This window comes from Suncus etruscus, chromosome 7 (assembly GCF_024139225.1).
Source record: "Suncus etruscus isolate mSunEtr1 chromosome 7, mSunEtr1.pri.cur, whole genome shotgun sequence".
In the NCBI taxonomy this organism is placed as follows: domain Eukaryota; kingdom Metazoa; phylum Chordata; class Mammalia; order Eulipotyphla; family Soricidae; genus Suncus; species Suncus etruscus.
The window spans coordinates 98,698,735-98,723,926 of NC_064854.1; the positions used below are offsets into that span (position 1 = coordinate 98,698,735).

Below are 25,192 nucleotides of genomic sequence, written 5' to 3' on the forward strand. Positions count from 1 at the left end.
TTGGATCACACACGGCGCACAGAGCTTACTCCTGACAGGGCTCAGGAGACCTTTTGGGGCACTGGGGTCAGACCTGATCAAGCTTTGTGCCTGCTATACTATCTCTCTAGCCCTGAACCACTCATTACTCACTGTTTTTGTTTGTTTGTTTGTTTGTTTTTGGGTCACACCTGGCAGTGCTCAGGGGTTACTCCTGGCTCTATGCTCAAAAATCGCTCCTGGCAGGCTCAGGGGACCATATGGGATTAGAACCACCGTCCTTCTGCACACAAGGCAAATGCCTTACCTCCATGCTATCTCTCCTCACTCTTAACAATACCAGAGGCACATCATTCTGGTGTAGATGCTGGCCAAGGGACTCAAAGGTGAGGTGTCATATCTTTCTTTTCTTTTGGGTTTTTGGGCCACACCTAGTGGCACTCCCAGGTTACTCCTGGCTCTGCACTCAGAAATCCTGACAGGGGGGCCAGAGAGATAGCACAGCTGCGTTTACCTTGCAAGCAGCTGATCCAGGACCTAAGGTGGTTGGTTCAAATCCCACCATCCCATATGGTCCCCCGTGCCTGCCAGGAGCTACTTCTGAGCAGATAGCCAAGAGTAACCCCTGAGCACCACCGGGGGTGGCCAAAAAAAAAAAAACAAAACAAAAAACAGAAATTCTGACAGGCTCGAGGGACCATATGGGATGCCAGGGATTGAACCTGGGTCTATTTCAGGTCGACCATGTGCAAGGCCAACACCTTACCACTGTGCTATCAGTCCAGCCCCCTGAGGTGCCTTTTCTAATGGCCACACCAGAGAGCAACCATTCTCCTTTGCTTTCCTCAGTCTTCAGCAGAGAAGGTTTCATCATGTCAGATAACCCTATCCAGTAGGCAAGGATATTCCTTATTAGTAGTTATCTGGACAACTGGTCAGTGTGGCTACCCCATCCTTGTGGTGCACATGAAGCTAAGAAGCAGCACTCCCACATCCCAGAGCCCTTCCAGGGAGCTACCCATCCATCCATTTCTGTCCATGGAGGAACTGGTGGGAGTCTGGGAGTTTCTGGATTTAGGGATGGTGGCAGCAGGGACACACACTCCTGGGTTTGGTTCAAGCAGTGAGGTCTGCCCTGCACCTCCTTCCTACAATTCAGCCTATAGCACCTTCCTCTATCAGCAGTATTTGGTCCTTACTTGCCTTGCTGTTCTTTTATTTTTTGTCCTTTGGGAACTTTTGTAACCAGTTCCTGTGCATTAGCTTCTGGTTTGGGATGGGGGGAGAGGTTGAGCCACACCACCCCTGGCACAGCTATTCTTGTCTCTGTGCTGGGGAATGACCACTGGTGATGCTCTGGGGGAACATATGCAGTGCTAGGATCAACAGAGCATTAGGTGTAAGACAGGTGAGGCAGGTGCCTCATTTCCTGTACTGTCTTCAGACCAACTTCCCTTTGAAACACTTGGGGGCAGTTTCTGCTTGCCTGACTATAGCTGACAGTGGAAACAGCTTCCCAGAAATAGAAAACTATTTTCATTTTCCAAGGCAGCCTGGGATCACTATTGAGACCCCCTGGATAGGAATATGGACAGTCTCCTTGCTCCTTGTGAAAGCTCACAGCATTTGGTAGCCAGGCTGTTACTTAAAAGCATCCTGTGGGTATGAAGTACATGGGATGAGGTGCTACCTTTATCTGTGTTTGGAAGACTGAGGCTACTGTGGGGATCAAAACACAGAGGGTGGGGCACAGCCAGCCGCTCTGGAGTTGGCAGAAACAATGGGCCCATCTCACGGCGCAGGCACAAAACCAGGAGGCGTCTCATACAGCCAGTCTCTTTAATACCCTGTGGCTGGGACCCCGCCACAACTGAAAGGGACCTGAAAGGGATCCTGCAGATCACAGAGTGACTAACTGAATTCACAGACTCTCCGGACCTCCGATGTGAAGTGAAATTTAGGGCAAAGGGGTTGGAAGAAGTGGGACCCTGAGAATAGCAAAGGGAACATGAGCATAAACTTGAGCCCAGCCAGGCCTGAGCTGAGGAAGGGAACTGTGTGTGCTGGATTCAGGCGCCCTCGTCACCACCTCCCGGCATGTACGGCATCACCTCATACCACCAACCTGACCAGACACCTCCCATGAGCCAGAGGCCTACCCTGCCTTCAATGAGCAGGACAGCAGCCACGAGGGCCATTTCCGGATTATCCTCCTAGAGGGGAGACAAACCCAACCCAATGCACAAGCACAAGGGGGCGTAGGGCACCAACTGTGTGTGTGGACCCCATTTGCTAGCATTCCAGGTGATGCCACTCTTCCAAGCCTGTTTCCACTGTAAAATTGGGAAGGACTGGGTTCTACTGACCTGCCACCCATAGCAGATAGGGTTGTGAAGGGTGAGGGCCTGCAGAGTCTTGCCATCCTCCCCATCTCTGCTCAGGATAGCCTCCCTCACAGGGTGACTGGGAAAAAGAACCCCCCTGCAGGCATGCTTGTCCTTCCCAGTCAGTTGTCAGTGAGCCAGGCCTGCCTGCCTGTCCCCAGTGGACCAGACAAACTGTGGGCAGCAACTGAAGCCAGACAAGTTGTCATCACTTGTTCCTAACGACAGCAACCACTAGTCTCCCCAGTGTAGGGCACCCGTGGCAGGAGTGACAAGGTGACTCAGATGGGAAGGACAGTTATGACCCCATGTGTTCAATGCTATGCTGATGGCTGCGAGACAACTGAGTACCAGCAATGGAAAATGGGGGCTGCTGTGCCTTTCTCCCCATGCCTTTGCCTTAGTCTCCTTGGTGGTCACTAAGTGAGGCCTAGAATGATGTGGGAGGGCAGCCAGAGAAGGGGGGGGGTGAGGAGACCCTCCATAAGAGTCCTGGGGTCCCGCCCCACTGAGGTCAAACCTAACCAGCATACCCATTGTGAGAGCAAGGGAACAGGCGGGCATCCAACAGTGACCCAGACCCATCAGTGACAGGTCCTGAGTAGGAAAGGCACATGAACTGCCACCGAGTTTGACAGGGCAAGCAAGGAAGAGACACTAAGGGACCAGATGCAGCTGAAGGACCCAGGCCTTCTATGGGAATAGCCAGAGGAAGATTGCGGGGTGAGGCTGGGATACCAGGAGGGGTAGCACCAAGGTGGGTGTCTGCAGTCAAGATGGGGCTCCAGTCTGGGGGTGCCAGACCACTGCTGTTACCTGCACAGGGGCATGCAGTGGCCAGGCCCCTTAAGCGGGCAGAGGCAACTTAAGGCAGCCTGAGTTGAGCCCGAGTTCTACCTTTAGGAACTGAAAGTGAGCTGTTTCTTGATACATGATCCCCAAGTCCCCTATGCCTCCAGTTCAAGTATGGAGTATGTGTGCTGGTCTGTCCAAACACGGCTTGCAGGGTCAAAGGTTCAGGAGGGGAGACAGGCTGCCGCTCTCTGCTGGTCCTGAGGCCAGCCCTGGAGGCCTTTCACTGCCAGGTACAGTGCCCTCTGGGTCACTTGCCCAGAAGGCCTCAGGGACACCTCAGGAGTAGGCTGAGCAGCAGGGAAAAGTTTGAGGATTGGGTTGTGCATTGCCTGAGGGCAGCATGGATGGTTGATGAATGGGGAGCAGGGATAGTCCTGGACAGGAGGGAGGAGGCCGGAGACTGGGATGTGGGGTCTTTGACTCATTCCCTTCTCAAACAGCACCGAGAATGGGACAGCCTCAGCCTCGGAGGGGACCCAGTGGTGGGGCTCACCTCTTTCTAGCCATTTCCTCCTGGCCCAGGGTTCCCAGCACAGGGAACGCCCAGGGGCTCCTATGGCACCTCACAATAGCCCTTTGCCAACAGAGTGGAGGAGCACCGTGGGGGAGAGAGGGGCACCCTATCTTCCCAAAGGTCAGAGAGGGGCTGGGACCAGGAAGGAAGGGGTTGGGGGATATTAAGACCATGACTGGGCTGAGGCCCTTCCAGCGGGCAGCCGGCCAAGGCCCTGGGTTTGTGCAGTTCTTAGTGTCCCTGCCCCAGGCAGGAAGGTGTTTGCACAATGTCTGGGGTGGGGGCCCAAGAGCCACTCGAGGGGGTGTGGTCAGTGCTGAGAGAACAAAGAGGTGGAGGAAAGGTGACTCAGCATGGATGGACAGAGCCTTCTGGGCAACCAGTCCCCCAGCCCCCCACTCCTAAGCCCACTAGCAGGGAGCACCACACCCAGGGTCTGCTCCAAGGGGACCGACTGACTCCTGGATTTTCAGGGAGTGGGGCAGAGGTCAGGGCTCAGCAGCCTCTTAAAGGAGGCGCTGAGGGGCCCAGGAAAGTTGGCCCCACTGAACAAAGAATAACTGGACCCCACCAGGAAGGCTTGAGTGGGTGTGTGTAGAGGACCTGAAACCCAGACAGGTGACAACAACTCCACCACAGATTCGCCCCAAAAGAGAAAGATGTTCTATAGCAGCCAAGTGAACCTCTAGGCCACTTTCCTTCCTCTTGGAGGGGGAGGGCAGAGAGCTTTTCAAAGGAGTCAGGCCCCCAGGCCTTGCTCCAGTGGGTCTTGAAGAAACCCAGCCACAGGGTTTACTCCTGGGCTGCTTGCTTGGGCTGCCCTGGAACTGGGTTCTGGCTGACCAGGGTGAATTTGGGCCTGGTGAACCATGGTCTCCTACAAGGTAGACAGATCACCAAGGGCTGGCTTCCAAGGGCAGAACCCTCCCCCCAAGCCTCCCTCCTACAGTGAGCTCGGAGCTTCCTCTGGTGGGTGTGCATTTGTGTTTGTGTGCATGGGTGTGTGTGTGTGTGCTGTGAGGTCCAGGTAGCACCCCAGCTTCTGGGCCTGCCTGCTTGTCAGAGAAGACCCTCTTTCTCTCGCCCCCATTACCCCCCATGCCGAGCACAGTAGCCAGAGGAAGGGAAGGGGCAGTGCTGGTGGCAGCCACACTTGGTGCTCTGCCCCCCAGTGAAGTTGGCACACGAGGTTTCTTATTGCTCCTCTGGGCTCAGGGGACACCCTCCCCATCTGAAGGAAGTAGGTGGACCTCGAAGGGCAGCTGGGGGGACGGGGCCCATGTCAGTTCTGCTGCTCCCAGAGCAGGGGGCTCACTGCAAGCAGAAGCCTGAATGTGCCCAGGTTCCCATCCACGCAGTGCTCACAGGCCCAGGTGTGTCTGAGACGAGTGGCCTGTTGTGGGCCAGAGGGGGCACACCCATGATTGGCAGCTGCCCTCAGGAGCTCCAGATAGCATTCTTACAAAGAACTCCAAGTCCGGCCCTGGTGGGACCAGGTTTCCTGAGAACTCACTGGGCCAGTCAGGCAGTGGCCTGAGCAAAGGGCTAACTCTAGCGCCAGCTCTGTGGCTGAGGCTACGGCTGCAGGCGCTCCAGGTACTGCGGCAGGGGGTTCTCCTTGACGTATTTCTGAATGTACCAGCACGTGAGATGAGCCTTCAGGTCCTCCTCCACCACGAAGTCCAGCGCGGCCTGGCCAAGGACAGAATGAACTGCCTTAAGTGCCTTGGATGCCACCAGGTTTATGGCTCCCGGGCTGCTCTGCCCCGGGACAAAGTGGGCCGTCCTTGGTCAGAGATCTCTCCAGTGAGCAATGAAGAAGGAAGACTCTGCACACACCCTGTTCCAGCTTGGGAAACTGAGGCAAGAAGTTTTAGTAGGTTGCCCCAAATCACATAAAGAGTAAGTGAGTTCATTTGGATTCAGTCTTGGGACAGAACCATTCGAGCATCTCTCCCCCTTGCAGGAAAAATATGGATGCAATTCTAAACCTCATGACAGAGCAGGAAAGACTTAGCCTGGGACTTCCATCCCACCTGTGCCTATCTTCCTGCCCACCCATTCGAGTGGTCCCCTCCTTTCATCTCACAGGCACTGGCCTTCAACTCTTCTCTGCCATGTGATGTCTGTGGCAGTTCACTGGAAGCCTCTCCCATCCCTTACCCTCTAGGCTGGGCCAGACCCGAGTCCTGACCACATACAGGGCTTCTGCACCTGCTGGTTGTACAGAGAGATAAACATGGGTGCCTGTGGACCAAGGCTAACTCCTGGCTCCTCAGTGCCCTGCACATAGCTGGAGTCCAGAGGTGGATAGAATACCTAGAGGATACCGGTGTGGTTGTTCAGCTTGGTGGAAGGGGAGCAGCGTGCTCTGAGCAACTACTAGAAACTACTAGAAACTACCTCGCAGATGACACATTCAGTACCTCAAGCCAGGTCTTTTTCACCTGTTGTCCTGACCGGAACCCAGGTCCACCATCTGAGATGCTCCATGGCAGGGCTCCAGGGTAAACTCCCAAGCCATAGACAAGGAGAAATGAGTCATTTGTTGGAAGCTAAGATGGAAGGGCCTTGTGCCCTGGGCAGCTGTGCAGTGTCCATGCTGGCAGTGGCTCCCTAAAGCTGGGGGGAAGCCCATTCCTCCTCTGCTATTACTCAAGGTAGTGGCCCTCAGGGGTTCCTCTTCAGTCACCTGGAGGCATCCCTCCAGACTTGCACACCAAGCTTTGGGTGCAAAGAAGGTAGTAGCCACTGTTTCAAAGATGTCCAAGCCCGGGCCCGGAGAGATAGCACAGCGGTGTTTGCCTTGCAAGCAGCCGCTCCAGAACCTAAGGTGGTTGGTTCGAATCCCGGTGTCCCATATGGTCCCCCGTGCCTGCCAGGAGCTATTTCTGAGCAGACAGCCAGGAGTCACCCCTGAGCACTGCCAGGTGTGACCCAAAAACCAAAAAAAAAAAAAAAAAAAAAAAAAAGATGTCCAAGCCCTCTATCCCAACTCGGGCTGAAGCAATTAAAGTGGGAGGAGAACAAGGAGTAGCCTCAGAGGGTTCCAAGACACCTCAGCTTTAGGTCTGGGGGTGCTCTAGGGATGAAGGGGTTGTAAAGAGCACACATGTTAATGTTCTCTGCCTAGCTATGCCTCAAGGGCTTCCTGAGGCTTATTCTGTACATCCAGGGCCTGGACCCAGGGTAAGACATGAAACTAAGGAGCAAGGAAAACATAGCTCAGTACCTAGCACCCTACTGTCACTTTGCTCTCAGGCCAACATGGAGAGGAGGGCACCACTTACCTTGGCAAGGTGCTTGGCAATGCCACGCCCGCGGTAGGCATCAGGGACCTCGGTGTGTTGCAGGTCCACAATGCGCTTGCCCACATACTCGTAAAGCAGGACAGCCCGGTCATGGCACCCTGTGTGGGGACAGAGGTGCATGGGTGAGGAGGCCAAGGTGCTCGGAGGGGCCCAGTCAGGCAGAGGGCGGGGTGGGATGTGCATCTGGAGCCAGACTGATGGGTCTGCACCTTGAAGAACTTCTGTACTTCAACTTCCTCATTCATAAAGTGGTGTACAGCCCCACATTCCTCCCAGAGGTGCTGGAAGGGTTCAGAGAGGTGAGGTGGTTCTTTGAAACATTCCAGTAGTAGCGAGAAGGCACTTTCTTTCTCTTTCTTTTTTGTGTTTTTTTTTTTTTGTTTGTTTGTTTGTTTTGGTCACACCCAGCAGCGCTCAGGGGTGACTCCTGGACTCTACACTCAGAAATCACTCCTGGCAGGCTCCGGGGAACATATGGGATGCCGGGATTTGAACCACCATCCTTCTGCATGCAAGGCAAATACCCTACCTCCATGCTATCTCTCTGGCCCTGAGAAGGCACTTTCAATCTCAGCACCTTCTCCCAGCATATGTCTGCCCAAATGTCTCCCCAGAAGCTAGGATCCCAGGCCCAGCAAGTCCCTACAAACCAGAGAGATGGGCCTAGAGATGTAAAGGGATTATCCACTAGGCCCAATCGGAGAGCCCAGCATGCAACTGACACTGGACCGAGGATGAAGGGAAAAATGGACCTCCCTGACCACCTGACATAGCACCAACGTCATCCCAAACTCCTGCTGGAAAAACATGGATGCCCTCCAGCCAAGCCATCAGTATCCACTCTTTCCCACCCACCTGCTGGCCTGACCACCCATCTACCCATTTTTCCAGTTCATCCATTTCTATTGCAGAAACGAGCCCCAGGAATAAAAGCCTTCGTACTGGGAATGCAGCAACACACAAACAAAGACCCTGGCCTCACAGAGGAACAAAAAGAAGAGATCAAGAAGAGCCCAGAGGGGCCCGGAGAGATAGCACAGCGGCGTTTGCCTTGCAAGCAGCCGATCCAGGACCAAAGGTGGTTGGTTCGAATCCCGGTGTCCCATATGGTCCCCCGTGCCTGCCAGGAGCTATTTCTGAGCAGACAGCCAGGAGTAACCCCTGAGCACCGCCGGGTGTGGCCCAAAAACCAAAAAAAAAAAAGAAGAGCCCAGAGGGCCTGGAGAGATAGCACAGTGGCGTTTGCCTTGCAAGCAGCCGATCCAGGACCATAGGTGGTTGGTTCGAATCCCGGTGTCCCATATGGTCCCCCGTGCCTGCCAGAGGTATTTCTGAGCAGATAGCCAGGAGTAACCCCTGAGCACCACTGGGTGTAACCCAAAAACCAAAAAAAAAAAAAAAAAAAAAAAAAAAGAAGAGCCCAGAAAAGCAAGTTCAGAGGTAGCTTGGCAGGAGATGGGAGAGAACTGGGGGTACTGAGGAGACAGGAAAGTGAAGAACCCCCCACCCCTACAAGAGGTTGAGAAGAGAATCTTAGCAGAGCTCGGAGGCAGGAGTGGGGATGGGAAGGTTTAGTAGATGAGAGAGGAGGGTCAAGGATAAGGCTGGGTGACCCCCTCTGGGTGATCCATAGGACAAGCAGGAAATCCTTTCAAGAGTACTCCATCATGTGGCTAGAGTGACAGCAAAGCAGGGAGGGTGTTGGCCTTGCACATGGCCGACTAGAGTTTGAACCCCCACATCCCATACGGTTCCTGGAGCCTGCCAGGAGTAATTTCTGAGTATAGAGCCAGGAGTAACCCCAAGCACTACCAGGCATGGCCCCCAAACCAAACCCAAAACCATACTAAAAAAAAGAAGAGTGGCGGCCGGAGCAATAGAACATCAGTAAGGCATTTACCTTGCACGCAGCTAATCTAGGAGGACCATGGTTCTATTCTCCAGTGTCCCATATGGTCCCCCGAGCTAGGAACGAATAACCAGAAGTAACTCCTAAGCGGCACAGGGTGTGGCCCAAAGAGTTAAAAAAAAAAATAGTGCCTTCTCAAGTGTTCTGATTACAGCAGAAGTAGGAGCAGGGAGAACAGAGGAGTAGGGGATGGGCACAGCTAAGGTGGAGGCAATAGGGAATAAGGAATGGGCTTCCAGTACCCCAGGGTAGTGAGCAGACTTTGTTGATGGCTTAGCTGAGTAAGTTAAAGGAGGGAAGGACAGTCCCACAGAGCTGGGGAGATGCCAGGGAACTCAGTAGTCAGGGCAGACCCTCTCACAGGAGAAAACCACCTGGCTACGAGGTGCAAAGAGCAGGAAAAGCACAGGCGAGTGCTTGTCGCATATGAAGACACGCCAATGCTACTTCTTTCTTAATCTTCAAAAACAATGTTTCTGGCTTAAAACAAAGATCAGGGTCTCAAGAGAATACAGCCAGCAGGTCGCATAAAGACAACCCAGGTTCAATCCTTGGCATCCATCCAAATGATTTCCTGAGTACCCCCAGAGTGATTCCTGAGCAAAAAAGCCTCTCCTTTGTTTTGACTTTAAAGGGCTGTGAAGAATTTGCTCTTCAGGATCCCTGGACTCTATGCCTGTAGGCCAAGTCAGTGCAGTAAAGAGGGAAAGATCAGGGTTTCAGAGCAAATCAATCATGAAGACAGAGTCCAACCCAGGTCAAGGTTCCTCCCAGAGCTCAACCAAGGGAGCCATAGCCCATGGCCCTGGTTCTGTATAGGACACTGAGACTTAGGCTTGCTAGCACATGGGGTCTGGGTGGCTGTTGGGCCCTTTCTGCTTTGCCCAGACAGGCCCTCGACCTCCAGCCTGGGCAGCTCCCTCTTCCTGGAAAGCCCACCCCTTTCCCAAAACCAACTCAGGCAGTCTGGGATGCCCAGTCCTGAGGTCTCCCCCTTCCAAGCCCCCAGTTGCCTCCTCATGGCCTAATTCTGACATCCTATGTCCTCCCTGCTGTCCCCCATCCCAGGGAAGGAATACCTCCCCTGGCTGCTGCCTTACCCAAAATCTCACCAAGGGCCCCTAGGGGACTGGCAAAATTCTGAGTGACAAATCTGATCTAAACTGGGGGCCGGGCGGTGGCGCTGGAGGTAAGGTGCCTGCCTTACCTGCGCTAGCCTAGGAGACGGACCGCGGTTCGATCCCCCGGCGTCCCATATGGTCCCCCAAGCCAGAAGCGACTTCTGAGCGCATAGCCAGGAGTAACCCCTGCGCGTTACCGGGTGTGGCCCAAAAACCAAAAAAAAAAAAAAAAAAAAAAAAAAATCTGATCTAAACTGACAAATTGCCCCCAATGAAGGGAGCCAGCAAGGGCCAGGTCACATAGAGTCTTCCATGCCACTGAGAAGACCTCAGTCTTTTTTTCTACCTCCACCTGCAAAGAGCAGAGAGGTGGCAGGACCTGGAGCAAAATATTGCTCTACTCACCTGTCTCACTCCCACAATACTCCAGGATGTGGCAGGAGAAATAGTTAAGTTTCAGGTGCTAGCCTTGCTCACTACCACTGCCCCAGGTTGAAATGCCTGGCACCACATATGGTCTCATAATAGCCCCAAGCATCACCAACATCTGCATACCCATCCCATATTCCTGGATGACCACTTGGGCCCTGGAAAAACAGACCCCGTGAAGGTCTGGTGTCCACCCACCCCTCAGCTGCACACACAGGTTTGATCACTGCATGTTCCTATAGCTTGCCCAGAGCAGACAGACACCCAAGAATATTTCTCTCGCTATCAACCATTCCAGTCTCTTTACCATGCATGTTCAAGGATCTCCAGGCTGGCCTAGACACTGTTACCACACTGCTTGGGGCTGTCCTAGTGCAGCTGTTTCTCTTGTGGGCTTTTCCCACCACCTCCCAGCCCCTCTCTTTCCACATATCTCTCACCACTCAGTGCAGTGACCCCCTGACTCACAGGTGGGACATGGAAGCTCTGAGCAGCAGGCAACCTGGAGAGGAGGAGCAAAAGGAGTGGCTGGGCTCACCTGTAAAGATAGGTGCCAGCCCCTCACTGCCCGCTGGCAAGTCCTTATGGACCTGGGGAGGAATGATGCCCCTGGCGGCTAGTCTAGGAGCCCTGGTATAAAGCCTGCCCTTTGGCCTTGGGAGGGTCTGAAAACATTGCCCAGTTCCAGCTGCATGCATCAGACAAAGGTCCCCACCCCTACACAATCTCAGCTCTGACCTCTGCCTGAGGTCCCAAAGCTAGTCCTGGGCCTTAAAGGTAATTCAACTATCTCCTCCTGAGGTGAGGTAGAGGTAGGGGGCAGTGAGTGTCCCCTCATTCCTGGGCACACAGATATTTCCTTCTCAGCATCCAGTCCCGAAGACATCGTTATTGCTCTCTAGGCTCTAAGCTGGGAGGGTCTTGGAAGCAGTTAAAGTGTCAGACTTACAGAGGGGGAGTCCTTGGTCCTTGAGTCACACATCATTGGACTCTACTCTCCAGATGACTGCTGTGTTCGAGGGATTTGCATACTAGGACAACTATCTCCCCCAACCTTCTCTGAGCTTGTGGTCTGGATCTGCTCAAAGGCCCCAGAAAGCCATCAGGTGAAGGGTCACCAGGGATCTCAAAAACAGTCTTCCCAGGGACCAGGGATAGGGCTCAAAGGGCTGGAGCACATGCTTTGCACATGGGAGTCAGAGTCCAACTTCACAGTGCCCCTAGTGACCCCAAACACTAACCAGGAGGAGTCCCCAAGCACCGCTGAGTGTGCCCATCCAACCCCCCAAAAAGAGAGAAATGAAGAAAAGAAACCACCTGCTAGGGGGCTGGATAGAGTGCAGGGTCTCAGGCAGTCATCACCAGCCCTGAGGACAGTGGGTGCCATGGCCCAGTACTGAGGAGCTGGGCAGAGAAAAGCGAATCCAGGTCAGTGAAGGGGCAATGATGGCCCCACTGTTGTTTCCCAACATCTGCACATGTGGGGCTCAGAAGGCTCTGACTAGACAAGAGGGGCTGAGGGCCTAGACCACTACAGTTAGGAGGCAGGTGATACCCCACAAAGAGCCCCTTGGAACTGTATGGGAATTCCACAGCCTCTATCTCTGTGGTTGCTTCGTGTTCCCATCTGAAAAATGGGCGGAGAATTTGGAAGCACCAGGATTTTAGGATCCCCCTATGGATTGTCTGGCAGCAAGCTCAGAGGAGCAGAAGGCAGGAGTATGCCTCTAGCTCAGCTGCCTCAGAATGAGCCTGCTTCCCCACCTATTATTTTTTTTGTTTGTTTGTTTGTTTGTTTGGATCATACCCAGCAGTACTCAAAAGTTCCTCCTGGCTCTATGCTCAGACATCGCTCCTGGCAGGCGCGGGGGACCATATGGGATGCTGGAATTCAAACCACCATCCTTCTGCATGCAAGATAAAGGCCCTACCTCCATGCTATCTCTCAGCCTTGTTTCCCCACCTATTGATGTATGAAGTAGGCTGGACAAGCCTAATATGGACTTACTCCCCTTCCACCTGGAAACCTCAGCACATTCCCTACCTGGGTGAGCCAGAGGCCATCTTCCTGCTTCTGTTCCCCTCTGCAAAGCACAGCCAATGGGTGGGTATTCTCCACCCCTATTCTGTTCCAGACCCTTATAAGTGCCCATGTTTCTCAGTTCAAGTTAAATGCTCAGAATGGCCCCCAGGTCCTGACACCTTGCCCCATGGCCTCCACCCTCCTCCTCTCCTTGCTACGGCAGACAGTGGGGGTCACATGGCCTTTGCACCTGTTACATCTCCACCTTCATTCAGAAGGCTCACCTCGACCCCACATCTCCTTTCCTTGCCCCCTTTCTATCTCTAGTCAGTACCATCCCCAGGGCGATGTCCCCAAACCTGGGTGGAAACTGGAACCCTTTCCTGACACAGGCCCTGTCTTGCTTTCTCCCCACGTCTACATTTTCTAGAACATTTCCCCTCCAAGCTCAGTCAGTCTAGGTGCCAGTCCCAGCACCTAGATGGTGGGCACAGGGAAGATGCTAAGGGACCTGGAATTAATCCCAGTCTCTCCACCTCTGGGCAGACAGTCTCCTCCATGCCTCTGTTTCCTCATCTCTAAAATGGGAAGAACATTTTTCCACCCCTGGGACCTGGGAGGAATAAGTGGCTCTGCAGGCCGGGGCTGTGCCTTGCATACAGTTGTTCCAACCACCTTCCTCTTGCAGAATCCAAGCCTACTAGCAGCTCTCAACCTTGCTTTGCCAAGGTGTGTGTGGTGGTGGTGGTGGTGGTGGTGGTGGTGGTGGGGACTAGGCAGAAATCTGCAGGAGAGCTCTGGGCCACTCAGTCCCAATGTGTTCCTCTCAATGGATACAATGAACCAGCCTCAGGGCCTGCCTTGCACTTCAAGAGATCCCAAGATCCCAATAGTGGCAGGACTGAGCCAGGAAATAGGGTCCTTCTCACCCCATAAACTGCTGAGTCCGGTCACCTGGGCTGCATGACACCCCACCCCCACCAAGCTACACAGAGGCTGGAGGCTTGTCCTGGAGCTCAAGGTTTGCCTGGAAAATTCCTGATTAACTTAATGTAAAAAATGTGTAGGGGCTGGAGAGATAGCACAGTGGTAGGGCATTTGCTGACCCAGGACCAACAGTGGTTCGATTCCTGGCATCCCATATGGTCCCCCGAGTCTGCCAGGGGCAATTTCTGAGTGTAGAGCCAGGAGTAACCACTGAGTGTCGCCTGGTGTAGCCCAAAAACAAAAAACAAAACAAAACAAAAAGTTTTGGATTTGTGGACCATACCCAGCAGTACTCTCGGATCACTCCAGGAACTCCAGGGATTGTATGTAAATGTTGGTGGCAGGAGCTGAGCTGGGGTCAGCCAGTGCAAGGCAAGCAGCTATCTCTCTATCTCTCTGGCAACACCCTTTTCCTCTCGGTCCACTTTAGAGTTAGCCAGCTAGGCAGTAAGTTCTGACAGGGGCAAGTTGAGACATATGAACAGGCATGTCCAGCCCTGACCACAGTCAACTCAACAGGGTCTGGGTAGATGCAAGTAGAAAGTCAGAAAGAAAACCACAAACATTCCCTTTCTCTTGTGACTAAGTTCTAAAGGGCCTCCTGAGACCTCTCACCCTCCACCCCAGGACTAGAGAGGTCTTTCTGGATCCTCAGAAAAGAGAATCTAAATACAAGCATGGTTTGAGGGTCATGGTCATTTGGGCCCAGGATGGCCCACGGGTGATGGTGGGCATAGACTTAAGGTTGGACTGGTTAACTTGCGTGGGATCAGATGGCTGTGAAACTTGGGGATGCTGGGCAAGTCTCTGCTTCCTTGGGGTACCCACATTGTAGGGCTGTGGTAACACATGTGGCAAAGCCTGGCTCAAAGCCCAGCAGAAGAACCCTGCAAGAGCAATGTCCGAAGCCTAGGCTCTGACCCAGTCACTCCCTCTATGGACAAAAGCCAGGGGGAGAGAGAGGAGAGCACCAGAAATACTGTCCCAACCCTGCTCCACCTTACTCACACCTCACCTCACCTTACCAGAACCTCTCCCTTTTCTGGGCTGTCTCAGAAATGGGCACTGTGACACTGAGGTGCCTTCTGGGTTGATCTCTGCCACAGGGCACCAGGCTGGGCGTGAAAGGAGTGATTAAAGCATTAAAGCAGAAGGAAGGGAGTATGGAAAAAGAGAGCTAGATAGAGGCTCTCAGTTCCTTTCATTCTATTTTCCACCCCACTTCCTGCCCTACAGTAGCTTTTCAGTTTTGCTTTGACCTATTAACTGTTATCTCAAATATAGAGGGAATGAGAAAACCAAGGGGGCATTTTGGGGTGGTCAATGAGGGGGATAGATTAAGGAGGGGGATAGAAAGCCTCTAAGAAAGTGGCACCTTTCTTTCCAGGAAGCTAAGATCTGACTTTGAATTTGGATTTTATAAGTAGGGATCTGTCTACATTTGGCCAGGGGGCTTTACTCTACTCATATGGGGCCAACCTTACACTTGTCCTTCTATTCCTTGCGAATCTGGTAGCCAGTAAAACCAGCCATGAGGTATGCCCTGGCCGCATTCCCAAGGCAGAGACAGGGAAAAAAAAGAAACCCATGCAACTTAGCTAGAGTGCTCTTACTTAGTTCCTGGGGTCCGAGGCTAACACCCACCCACCCACCCACCTTTGCAAAGTCCCTCCAACCCTCAAATATGCAAAGGAACTAATTTCCCAAGAGCTGCCTAAGCCATGCATACCACCCTGCAAGTCGGGGGTCCCCACCAGCAACCCTTAAGGGGTGTCCAGCGGCAGAAACAGGTGCAGAGAGGGGGATCCCCGATAGCTGAGATCTGGAGGTGGTGGTGGTGCTGGGTTCAAGTCTCCACCTTCCCCACCCTCCCACCCCAATCCCCTCCACCCGCACCCACCCGCATTCTCCGGCCAGGAGCGCCCTTTAGGGGCAGCCCAGCACCCCCAGTCGGCTGCACCCCACCAAGCCCGAGAGTGCAAGCAAGTCCCGGGATGCGGAGCAGGCCGGGCCGGGCCGGGCCGGACCGGGGGGAGCGCGGCCCAGCTTGGGGGCGGCCCTGCTCGGCTCCATGCAGACAAAAGGCGGGGGCGGGCGGTACCGTTGAGCCGGACGGTGAACTGGCGGCGCCGCCGGTCGTGCTCCACGCGGATCGGGCAGCCCTGCTCCAGCGCGCCCAGCGGCCCCGCGGCCCCCGGCTGTGCCATCCTCCGACCCCGGCTGGGCGGGGATCGGGGCGCGCGGAGAGGGGCGCGGGAACCGCGGCGGGGGCGTCGGGGACGAAGGCTGGAGCGCGCGGACGGCCGATCGCGAGCTCGCAGCCCGGACACCCGCAGGCGGCGGCGGGGCTCGAACTGACACTCGGCCCAGGCCGCCGCGGCGGCGGCAGAAACAAAAAAAAAAAAAAAAGAAGAAGAAGAAAAGGGGCGGGGCCAGGAATCAGCTGTGAGGTCACGTGAGGCCCGCAGCCAATGGGAGCGCCGCCTTTTTGTTTTGATACATTCCTTTCCGACTCTTAAAGGGGCCGCGCGCCTCTCCGACGAGCGTTCCCCTCGCCAAGTCCAAACAAAACAACGCGCGCGTGCGCGCGCCACAGCCGCTTTTCCTTCTGCTGTTTGGCCCGCAGAAGCGAGAGGCGTGTGTGTGTGTGTGTGTGTGTGTGTGTGTGTGTGTGTGTGTGTGTGTGTGTGTGTGTGTGTGTATGTGTGTGTCTGTCTGTCTGTCTGTCTACAAGGGAATCTTTTCAAGATATGTAGCAACCTGTCTCTCTCTCTCTCTCTCTCTCTCTCTCTCTCTCTCTCTGGCTTTAGGGTATGTGTGTGTGTGTGTGTGTGTGTGTGTGTGTGTGTCTGCAAGGGAATCTTTTCAAGATATGTAGCAACCTGTTTGGCTTCAGAAGCAACTTTGTGTTTGTGTGTGTGTGTGTGTGTGTACACGTCTGCAAGGGAATCTTTTCAAGATATGTAGCAACCTGTGTGTGTGTGTGTCTCTCTCTCTCTGGCTTTGGTGTCTCTTTCTCTCTCTCTCTGGCTTTGGTGTGTGTGTGTGTGTGTGTGTGTGTGTGTGTGTGTGTCTGTCTGTCTGTCTGTCTGCCTGCAAGGGAATCTTTTCAAGATATGTAGCAACCTGTGTGTGTGTGTGTGTGTCTCTCTCTCTGGCTTTGGTGTCTCTCTCTCTCTCTCTGGCTTTGGTGGGTGTGTGTGTGTGTGTGTGTGTGTGTGTGTGTGTCTGTCTGTCTGTCTGTCTGCAAGGGAATCTTTTCAAGATATGTAGCAACCTGTGTGCCTGTCTCTCTCTCTCTCTCTCTCTCTCTCTCTGGCTTTAGGGTATGTGTGTGTGTGTGTGTGTGTGTGTGTGTGTGCAAGGGAATCTTTTCAAGATATGTAGCAACCTGTTTGGCTTCAGAAGCAACTTTGTGTGTGTGTGTGTGTGTGTGTATGTGTGTGTGTACGTCTGCAAGGGAATCTTTTCAAGATATGTAGCAACCTGTGTGTGTCTCTCTCTGGCTTTGGTGTCTCTCTCTCTCTGGCTTTGGGGTGTGTGTGTGTGTGTGTGTGTGTGTGTGCAAGGGAATCTTTTCAAGATATGTAGCAACCTGCCCTTTAAGGCCACTAGGCCACCCTGTGTCCCCTTAAGGCCAGCAAGCCATCCACCTTCTTCACCCTTGCTCTGTCAAGGGTCTGAGCAAAGCTTTGCTCAGTTTACATACAGGCAGTGCTAGGTGACATTTCTCATCACCAGCCTGAGAATTAGGTTGGCTGGAAAATTCCAAGGGCTGGGCCCATGTTACGATGGGTGGCTTCAGGTTATGCGCACTTGTGGGCTCAAGAGGGATAATGCTAAAAAGCCTTTTGGGGGTTGGAGATGGAAAGCTACCTCCTCTACAAGAGATCCAAAAAATACAGGAAGCACCTTTAGAGGCGCTTCAGTTCATTCCACATGTGGGATGAATGTCTAGAAAGGCAGAGACTTGCTTGAGAACACACAGAACTTACAGGGCCTGAACTTCCTCTTAGAAGTTTTGTATATTTGGCTAGAGTGGGGGTAGGGTGTTTTTGCCTTACAGGTCGACCCAGATTCAATCACCAGCATTCCACATGGATACTTGAGCATGGCCAGAGTGATCCCTGAGCAAGGGACCCATCGGTAACCCTTGAGCACTGCCATGTGTGACCCCAAAACAAACAAACAACAACAAATACACCAAACACTTGTGATTTATTTATTTATTTGTTTGTTTGTTTGTTTATTTAGGTTTTTGGGCCACAGGGGTTACTCCTGGCTGTCTGCTCAGAAATAGCTCCTGGCAGGCACGGGGGACCATATGGGACACCGGGATTCGAACCAACCACCTTTGGTCCTGGATTGGCTGCTTGCAAGGCAAACGCCGCTGTGCTATCTCTCCGGACCCCAAACACTTGTGATTTATTCAGAACCCTTATATTCAGTGCCCCGCTCCTTGTTCCTTGAGGTAACACATAGAACAGCACTGACTAATTAACTTTTCCTAACCTTCCCATTAACTGAATCCTACAATATGTACTTGGGGGATGGGAGCAGACGTTCCTCTTGGTAGGAGTTGACCTGTGTTCCTAGGTAGCTCTGACCTGTGGTAGATCTCTATCTAGTGCTTAAAGCACCTCAGCTGGGGTTTCTCAAATGCCAGTTATGTGCCTGAAGTGCATCAGATCCCTAACTAGCTTGCACTCTTTATTGTCTGGTTTCTTTTTGGTGGGAGGGGGAGCCTTTTTAGCAATGCTGGGGTACTAGGTCTACTCCTGGAAGTGCTCAGGACACTATGTTTGCAAGCCAGGCATGTGCTTCAGTCCTTTGAGCATTCTTCCTGTAACCTCTCTTTCATTAAAAAAAAAAAAAAAAAAGTCGGGGCCGGGAGAGATAGCACAGCGGCGTTTGCCTTGCAAGCAGCCGATCCAGGACCAAAGGTGGTTGGTTCGAATCCCGGTGTCCCATATGGTCCCCCATGCCTGCCAGGAGCTATTTCTGAGCAGACAGCCAGGAGTAACCCCTGAGCACCGCTGGGTGTGGCCCCAAAAAAAAAATGTCAGGGAGCCAGAGAGATAGCACAGTGGGAAGGGCTTTGCCTCGCATGTGACTGACCTGGATTTAATCCCCATACGGTCTTCCAAACCCTGTCAGGAGTGATCCCTGAACATAGTGCCAGGAGTAAGTCCTGAGTGCTTCTGGGTTTGACTCCAAAGCAAAACAAAACAAAAATTTGGGAACTGGAGAGGGACAGAGGGTAGGGAGCTTGCTTGCCTTGCATGTAGCCAGTTGGGGTTAGATCCCAGCATTGAATATATATTTGGTCCTCTTAACCAGGAGTGCAAAGCCAAGAGAGTCCTCTGATCATCAACTGATGTGGCCCAAAAACCCGTCCCCACCCCTTCCCTTTGTTGCAAATTGGATAGTGGCAGGGGTGAACACTTGGCTGTGGTGTTCATACTTGTGTCCCAGACAACTCCTGGGATGATTTGGTGCCCAGAGTGGTCTGGGGTCTGCCAAGTAGGTCCTTTAACTCATACAACTAGGCTCTAGTGTCGTTTCCTCTGTCATTTTCTCTGTGAGCTTCTTCCCTAAGTAAGTTTTTTTCATTCCTAAGTAAGTGTTCCATTACTACCTCAGTTTACGTACTACTTATTAATGGACAATGGGTCTGTCCATTGTTTGAACATATTATCTATTATTTATTATATGATTTTCCATTATTATTTACATTACTTGACTATTATTAATATTTCTGTTATAGACCCGTTTGTTTTTGTTTTTGGGCCACACCTGGTGGCGGCTGCACTCAGGAGTTACTTCTGGCTCTGTGCTCAGAAATCACTCCTGGCTGACTTTGGGGACCATATGAGATGCTGGGGATAGAAGCTGTGTCAGCCATGTGTAAAGAAAAAGGCCTACCGGGTGTACTATTGCTCCAGCCCCTATAGACCATTCTTGAACATGTCTTTTAGTGACCTCATTGTAGTCTGCCTCTTGGATTGCTACCAGGAATAGATTGCTGGTTTCCTGTTTGTTTTGCCAAGGTTCCTACCCAGGGCTGCATACAGAGAAACAGAGTTACAAGCTGGACTCTTTCCTGGGTCCTATAGTGGTGTCTATTGAGTTTAATGAGAAATGGCCAATGAGTTGGAGCAATAATACTCAGATGTTTGCCTTGCATGTGGCCAATCTGGTTCATTCCCCAGTACTCCATATGGTCCCTGGAGCCCTACCAGGAGTGATCCCTGAGCACAGAGACAGAAGTAAGCCCCAGAGCACAGCCAGGTATAACTCGTATCAGTTGTGACCCATTCCTGTCAAAAAAATAAATAGGGCCAGAGAGATAGCATGGAGATAGGGCGTTTGCCTTGTACGCAGAAGGTCGGTGGTTCGAATCCTGACATCCCATATGTTCCCCCGAGCCTGCCAGGAGCGATTTCTGAGTATAGAGCCAGGAGTAACCACTGAGTGCTGCCAGGTGTGACTCCAAAACCAAAAGTAAATAAATAATAAAAGAAAAAAGAGGGCCGGGCGGTGGCGCTGGAGGTAAGGTGCCTGCCTTGCCTACGCTAGCCTAGGACGGACCGCGGTTCGATCCCCCGGCGTCCCATATGGTCCCCCAAGAAGCCAGGAGCAACTTCTGAGCGCATAGCCAGGAGTAACCCCTGAGCGTCACAGGGTGTGGCCAAAAAAAAAAAAAAAGAAAAAGAAAAAAGAAATGACCAGGTCTTTTTTTTTTTTTTTTGTGGGCAGGCACACCCATTTTATGCTCAGGGGTTACTCCTGGCTAAGGGCTCAGAAATTGCCCCTGGCTTGAGGGGACCATATGAGAACCAGGGGATCGAGCCGCGGTCCTTCCTTGGCTAGTGCTTACAAGGCAGACACCTTAACTCTAGCGCCACCTCATCGGCCCCGTCTTTTTTCAAAGTGGTGGGCCCACACTGTACTCCTACCAGCAATGCTGAGTTTCACTTGATGCCAGTCTCTTGGGTCCTTTTTGTTGAGCCCTTTGTTTTGTTTTACAGTGAGCGAGTCCAATGAGGGAGCAGAGGTCGATCTTTAACGATTTACTTTGTTTTCCTTTATCTGGTGAGGAAGCTTCATGCATGCTCCTGTGCCATCTGGAGACCTACTTTTTTCAAGTATCTGTGTAAAGGTTTTTTTTTTTTTCCTAACTTTTTTTTTTTTTTTTTTTTTTAGTTTTTGGGTCACACTCAACAGCGCTCAGGGGTTACTCCTGGCTCTATGCTCAGAAATTCGCTCCTGGCAGGCTTGGAGGACCATATGGGATGCCAGGATTTGAACCACCATCCTTCTGCAGGCAAGGCAAACGCCTTACCTCTATGCTATCTCTCCGGCCCTCTTCTTTGATTTTTTTAAAAATGCTTTTTACAATTTGATTATGAGCCCTTTGTCAGAAGTTAATTGAGACTCTCCTAGCACATCATTTGTTTTTTAAACAAGTGGGTGTTAAACAGCATTCAGAAACAAAACAAGGTTGAGAAATGAGTCATAAACAAGGAGACCAAAGGGGATCCTGATGTCAGAGGGGCCTTGGACTCCAATGAGTCAGGACTGCCTTGATTAGGTGCAAACCTTCTATGACCTTGAGAGTATGTGTAAAGAACTGAGTGAGGCGGGGAGGTCAGAACAAGTTTCTGGAAATCCCCTGAACACTTAGTGCTATTTCCCACCTCTAGATTTCTGGTGTAAAATTGCCCAAACCCCACCTTCTTTAGGAAACTCATTGATTTTACCCTAACTAACGTGGGTTATGGAGACATTGCACTAAGATCCTGGCTGGACCAGATGCATGCCAGGGCTATCATTGGAGACCAAATTCCTGCCTGCTCTGGATTCTTTCCTTCCTCCGTCTTAAAATGTCCATGAACTTGCTGAGGTCTTTAAACATCGCAGAAATCCTTTGTGAAAAAGGCAGTAGATCATTCAAAGAAGAATAAAGCTATAGCACAGTGGGTAGGTGTTTGCCATGCATGTGGCCGACCTGAGTTCGATCCTTGCCATATGGTTCTTGGAGCCTGTCAGGAGTGATTTCTGAGTGTAGAGCCAGGAGTAACCCCAGAGAGCTGACATGTGTGGCCCAAAACCCAAAAATAAAATAAAATAAAGGATAAGTGAAAAAAAAAATAAAGTGACCCATTATAAATTACAGTTAAATCACTTTGCTCTATATTTCAACCTCAGAACAGACTGAATTGGAAGAATTCTTAGGTTGCTGAGTGAATGTTAGAAATTCAAGGTAGGTCCCAACAGACTTGGGGTAAAGCCTGGATATCAAAAATCCCCATGTCTTAGAACTGGTCAGTCCATATGGAGACCAGCTCGTTGATTAACTTTAGGAGGCTGACCTGGGTTTGATCCCTAGTGTCCCAGATGGTCTCCTCCCACTCCAAGCCTACCAGGAGTAACTTCTGAGTACAGGAGCCAGGAGTAACCCCTAAGCATCATTGGGTGAGCCCCCTTCCCAACTAATAAACAAACAAGAAAAGAACTATTTTTTAAGCACCTGTGGTTTGCCAGGCACTATTCCAGGTAATGGCAACAGTGAATTCAACTGATCAACCTTGCCCTTTAGGAACATAGGTGCTCTCAGAGGGAAAGACAATAGCAAAGAAGGAAATAAATAAATAAGTAAATAGAGGTATTAAGATGTAGTACAGAGGGTAGGGTACAGGGTACTTGTCTTGCACCTGGCTGACTTTGATTCCATCTTCAGCACCCTGTATGGTCCCCAGAGTTCCATCAGGAGTGACCCCTGAGTAGAAAGCCACAAGTAGGGGCCGGCGAGATAGCATGAAGGTAAGGCCTTTCCCTTCCATGCAGAAGGACAGTGGTTCGAATCCCGGTATCCCATATGGTCCCCCGTGCCTGCCAGGGGCGATTTCTGAGCATAGAGCCAGGAGTAACCCCTGAGCATGCTGGGTGTGACCAAAAAAAAAAAAAACAAAAAACAAAAAACAAAACAGAAAGCCACAAGTAAGCACAGAGCACAGTGGGTGTGATCCCCTCAAAACAAAAACAAAATAAATAAATGCATAGAGGGATTCAACTTGAAGGGTTTCAGATAGTGGTTATCAGACAAACCTCAATTGACTTGGCTTTATTTTTCAATACATTCACACAGGGGGCTACAATTTGTGTTAATTAAGTCTCATACAAGTATGAGACACTGGTGGTGTATGCTGGTATCAAGGTGTTAATGAAAACAACAACAACAACAACAACAAAAACCTTGAAGGAAGTGAGGGAGGGAGGGAGAGTCAGGAAATATTGAAGAAGAGTGACCCAGCAGAGAGGGCAGACAGAGAAAATGCTCTGGGTACCTTTATAAAATGATGAGTCTTGTTGGGTGTGACACTTATTAAAAACAAACAAACGAGGGGCCGGGCAGTGGCGCTAAAGGTAAGGTGCCTGCCTTGCCTGCGCTAACCTTGGACGGACCGCGGTTCGATCCCCCGGTGTCCCATATGGTCCCCCAAGCCAGGAGCAACTTCTGAGCACATAGCCAGGAGTAACCCCTGAGCGTTACTGGTTGTGGCCCAAAAAACCAAAAAAAAAAAAAAAAAAAAAAAACAAACGAACACAGAGTCTGCGTGGCTGGGCAGAAACAGGGCAGAAGAATGCAGCAGGACCTGGTGAACAGAGGGAGGCCCTGCTAGTCACTTCCATAGGAACTGACACAGCCATGGCTAGGTCAGGCCATGATGAAGCTTCTGTAGTTACTGAGCGCAATGCAGAGAGAGCCAGGGAGGACTTGCAATGGATCTGACTCCATTTAAGAGTTTGTTGTTGTTGTTGTTTGTTTTAGTTTTGGCACTACACTGAACAGTGCTTAGGACTTACTCCTTGCTCTGCACTCAGGAATCACACCGGTCAGTGCTTGAGAGACCAAGTGGGGTGCTGATGATAAAATCCAGATCAGCCTCATGCAAGGCAGAGCTTTTTTATTTTTATTTTGTTTTTGTTTTTGTTTTTTGGGCCACACCCGGTGGTGCTCAGGGGGTTACTCCTGGCTGTCTGCTCAGAAATAGCTCCTGGCAGGCACGGGGGACCATATGGGACACCGGGATTCGAACCAACCACCTTTGGTCCTGGATCGGCTGCTTGCAAGGCAAACACCGCTGTGCTATCTCTCCGGGCCCAAGGCAGAGCTTTTTAATGTTAGAAAATTTCAAACATATATAAATAAAGAGAACAGCCCACTTAAATCCAATGTACTCATCCTGGCTGAGGTTTTGTTTGTTTGGGGGACACACCCAGTGGTTGTCAGGGGTTAGTCTGGCTTTGCACTCAAGGATCACTCCTGATGGGCTTGGGCAACAATATGGATCGGATCGATGCCAAGGATCAAACCCAGGCCAGTCATGTACAAGGCAAATGCCCTACCCACTGTACATCTTTCTGGCCCTGCTGAAGTTTTTTTGTCTCTCTCTCTCTTTTCTTTTAAAAAAGTATTTCAACAGCGGCAGGGCATTTGCCTTGCATGCAGCTGGCCCAGAACAAACTCAGGTTTGATTCCTGGTATCCCATATGGTCCACTGAGCCTTTCAGGAGCGATTTCTGAGCACAGAGCCAGGAGTAATCACTGAGCGTTGCCAGTGACTCCAAAACCAAATCAAACAAAGTGTTTCAATATAGTGAAAATGACTTTTAGCATAAAATGTTGACAAAAATTAGCATAAAGTTTTGACCTCATGTAGTCACCACCACAGCCAGGTTATCAAATGTTAGTGCCCCTATGTCTCCTGGGTTCCTTTCATGCTCTAACCCCATGTTTACTGTCTTCATTGCTTTGTCTTTTTCAGCGAGTCATTATGGCTATTCCTCCTTTTGGAGACCCCACTGTTTCTAGTGAGGGATATGCTGTGGATGGTAAAAGGATCTGCTGTAGCAGGGCTCCTTGATCTGCAAACTGTGCTCCATGTCTAGGGAGCAACGTTTTTTTTTTTTTTTTTTTTTTGGTTTTTGGGCCACACCCGGTAACGCTCAGGGGTTACTCCTGGCTATGTGCTCAGAAGTTGCTCCTGGCTTGGGGGACCATATGGGACACCGGGGGATCGAACCGCGGTCCATCCAAGGCTAGCGCTGGCAAGGCAGGCACCTTACCTTTAGCGCCACCGCCCGGCCCCGGGAGCAACGTTTTGTGGAACATTCACAGAGGATGTGACAAGTGGCAGTCTGTGGCTGATAAGTGGTCGTCAGACTATATCTCAGTCCCCCCTGGTTCTGTCTCCAAGAGTAATAGAGGCTCTGTCAGGACCCCAGGGGGGCTCTATGGGTATTTGCAGATGGTCTGATTTACCTGCATAGGCCAAAAACTCAAGGAAGCCATACTTGTCCACTCACAGGGGTAGGGGCCTATGCTATGCAGGCAGATGTGGGCTTCATGGGGACAAGGTCACTAGAACACCCTGAGGGGACACTCCCAGGAGAACAGACTTGTACTCTGAACCAGTTCTCTTCAGATCTTCACTGTTAGCCTCACCTCAGTTTTCTCCTGCAGGAACTAGAGGAAATGTGAGCGAACGACTTCAGGCTTGATTTGGGCTTGTTCATGCATCCATCTCTGTGTTGGGATTTCAGGCCAAGCTCAGGTTGCCTCTGGGTCTCAACATCTCTCAGGCAGCTTCTGAAGTCCTGACTCCCCCCCCCC

At 51.6% G+C, this 25,192-nt stretch overlaps 1 protein-coding gene across 1 annotated transcript; it reads right to left on the bottom strand.

Moving 5' to 3' along the window:
• Positions 1 to 4,707: 4,707 nt before the first annotated feature.
• On the bottom strand, positions 4,708 to 15,884 carry NATD1 (N-acetyltransferase domain containing 1). The gene is made up of 3 exons (XM_049777007.1): positions 15,614 to 15,884; positions 7,023 to 7,141; positions 4,708 to 5,424 (listed from the first exon to the last, which is right to left on the bottom strand). Exons 1-3 carry the CDS (start codon positions 15,717 to 15,719, stop codon positions 5,308 to 5,310), a joined length of 342 nt encoding a protein of 113 aa, XP_049632964.1. The 5' UTR covers positions 15,720 to 15,884; the 3' UTR covers positions 4,708 to 5,307.
• Between the last annotated feature and the right edge of the window lie 9,308 nt (positions 15,885 to 25,192).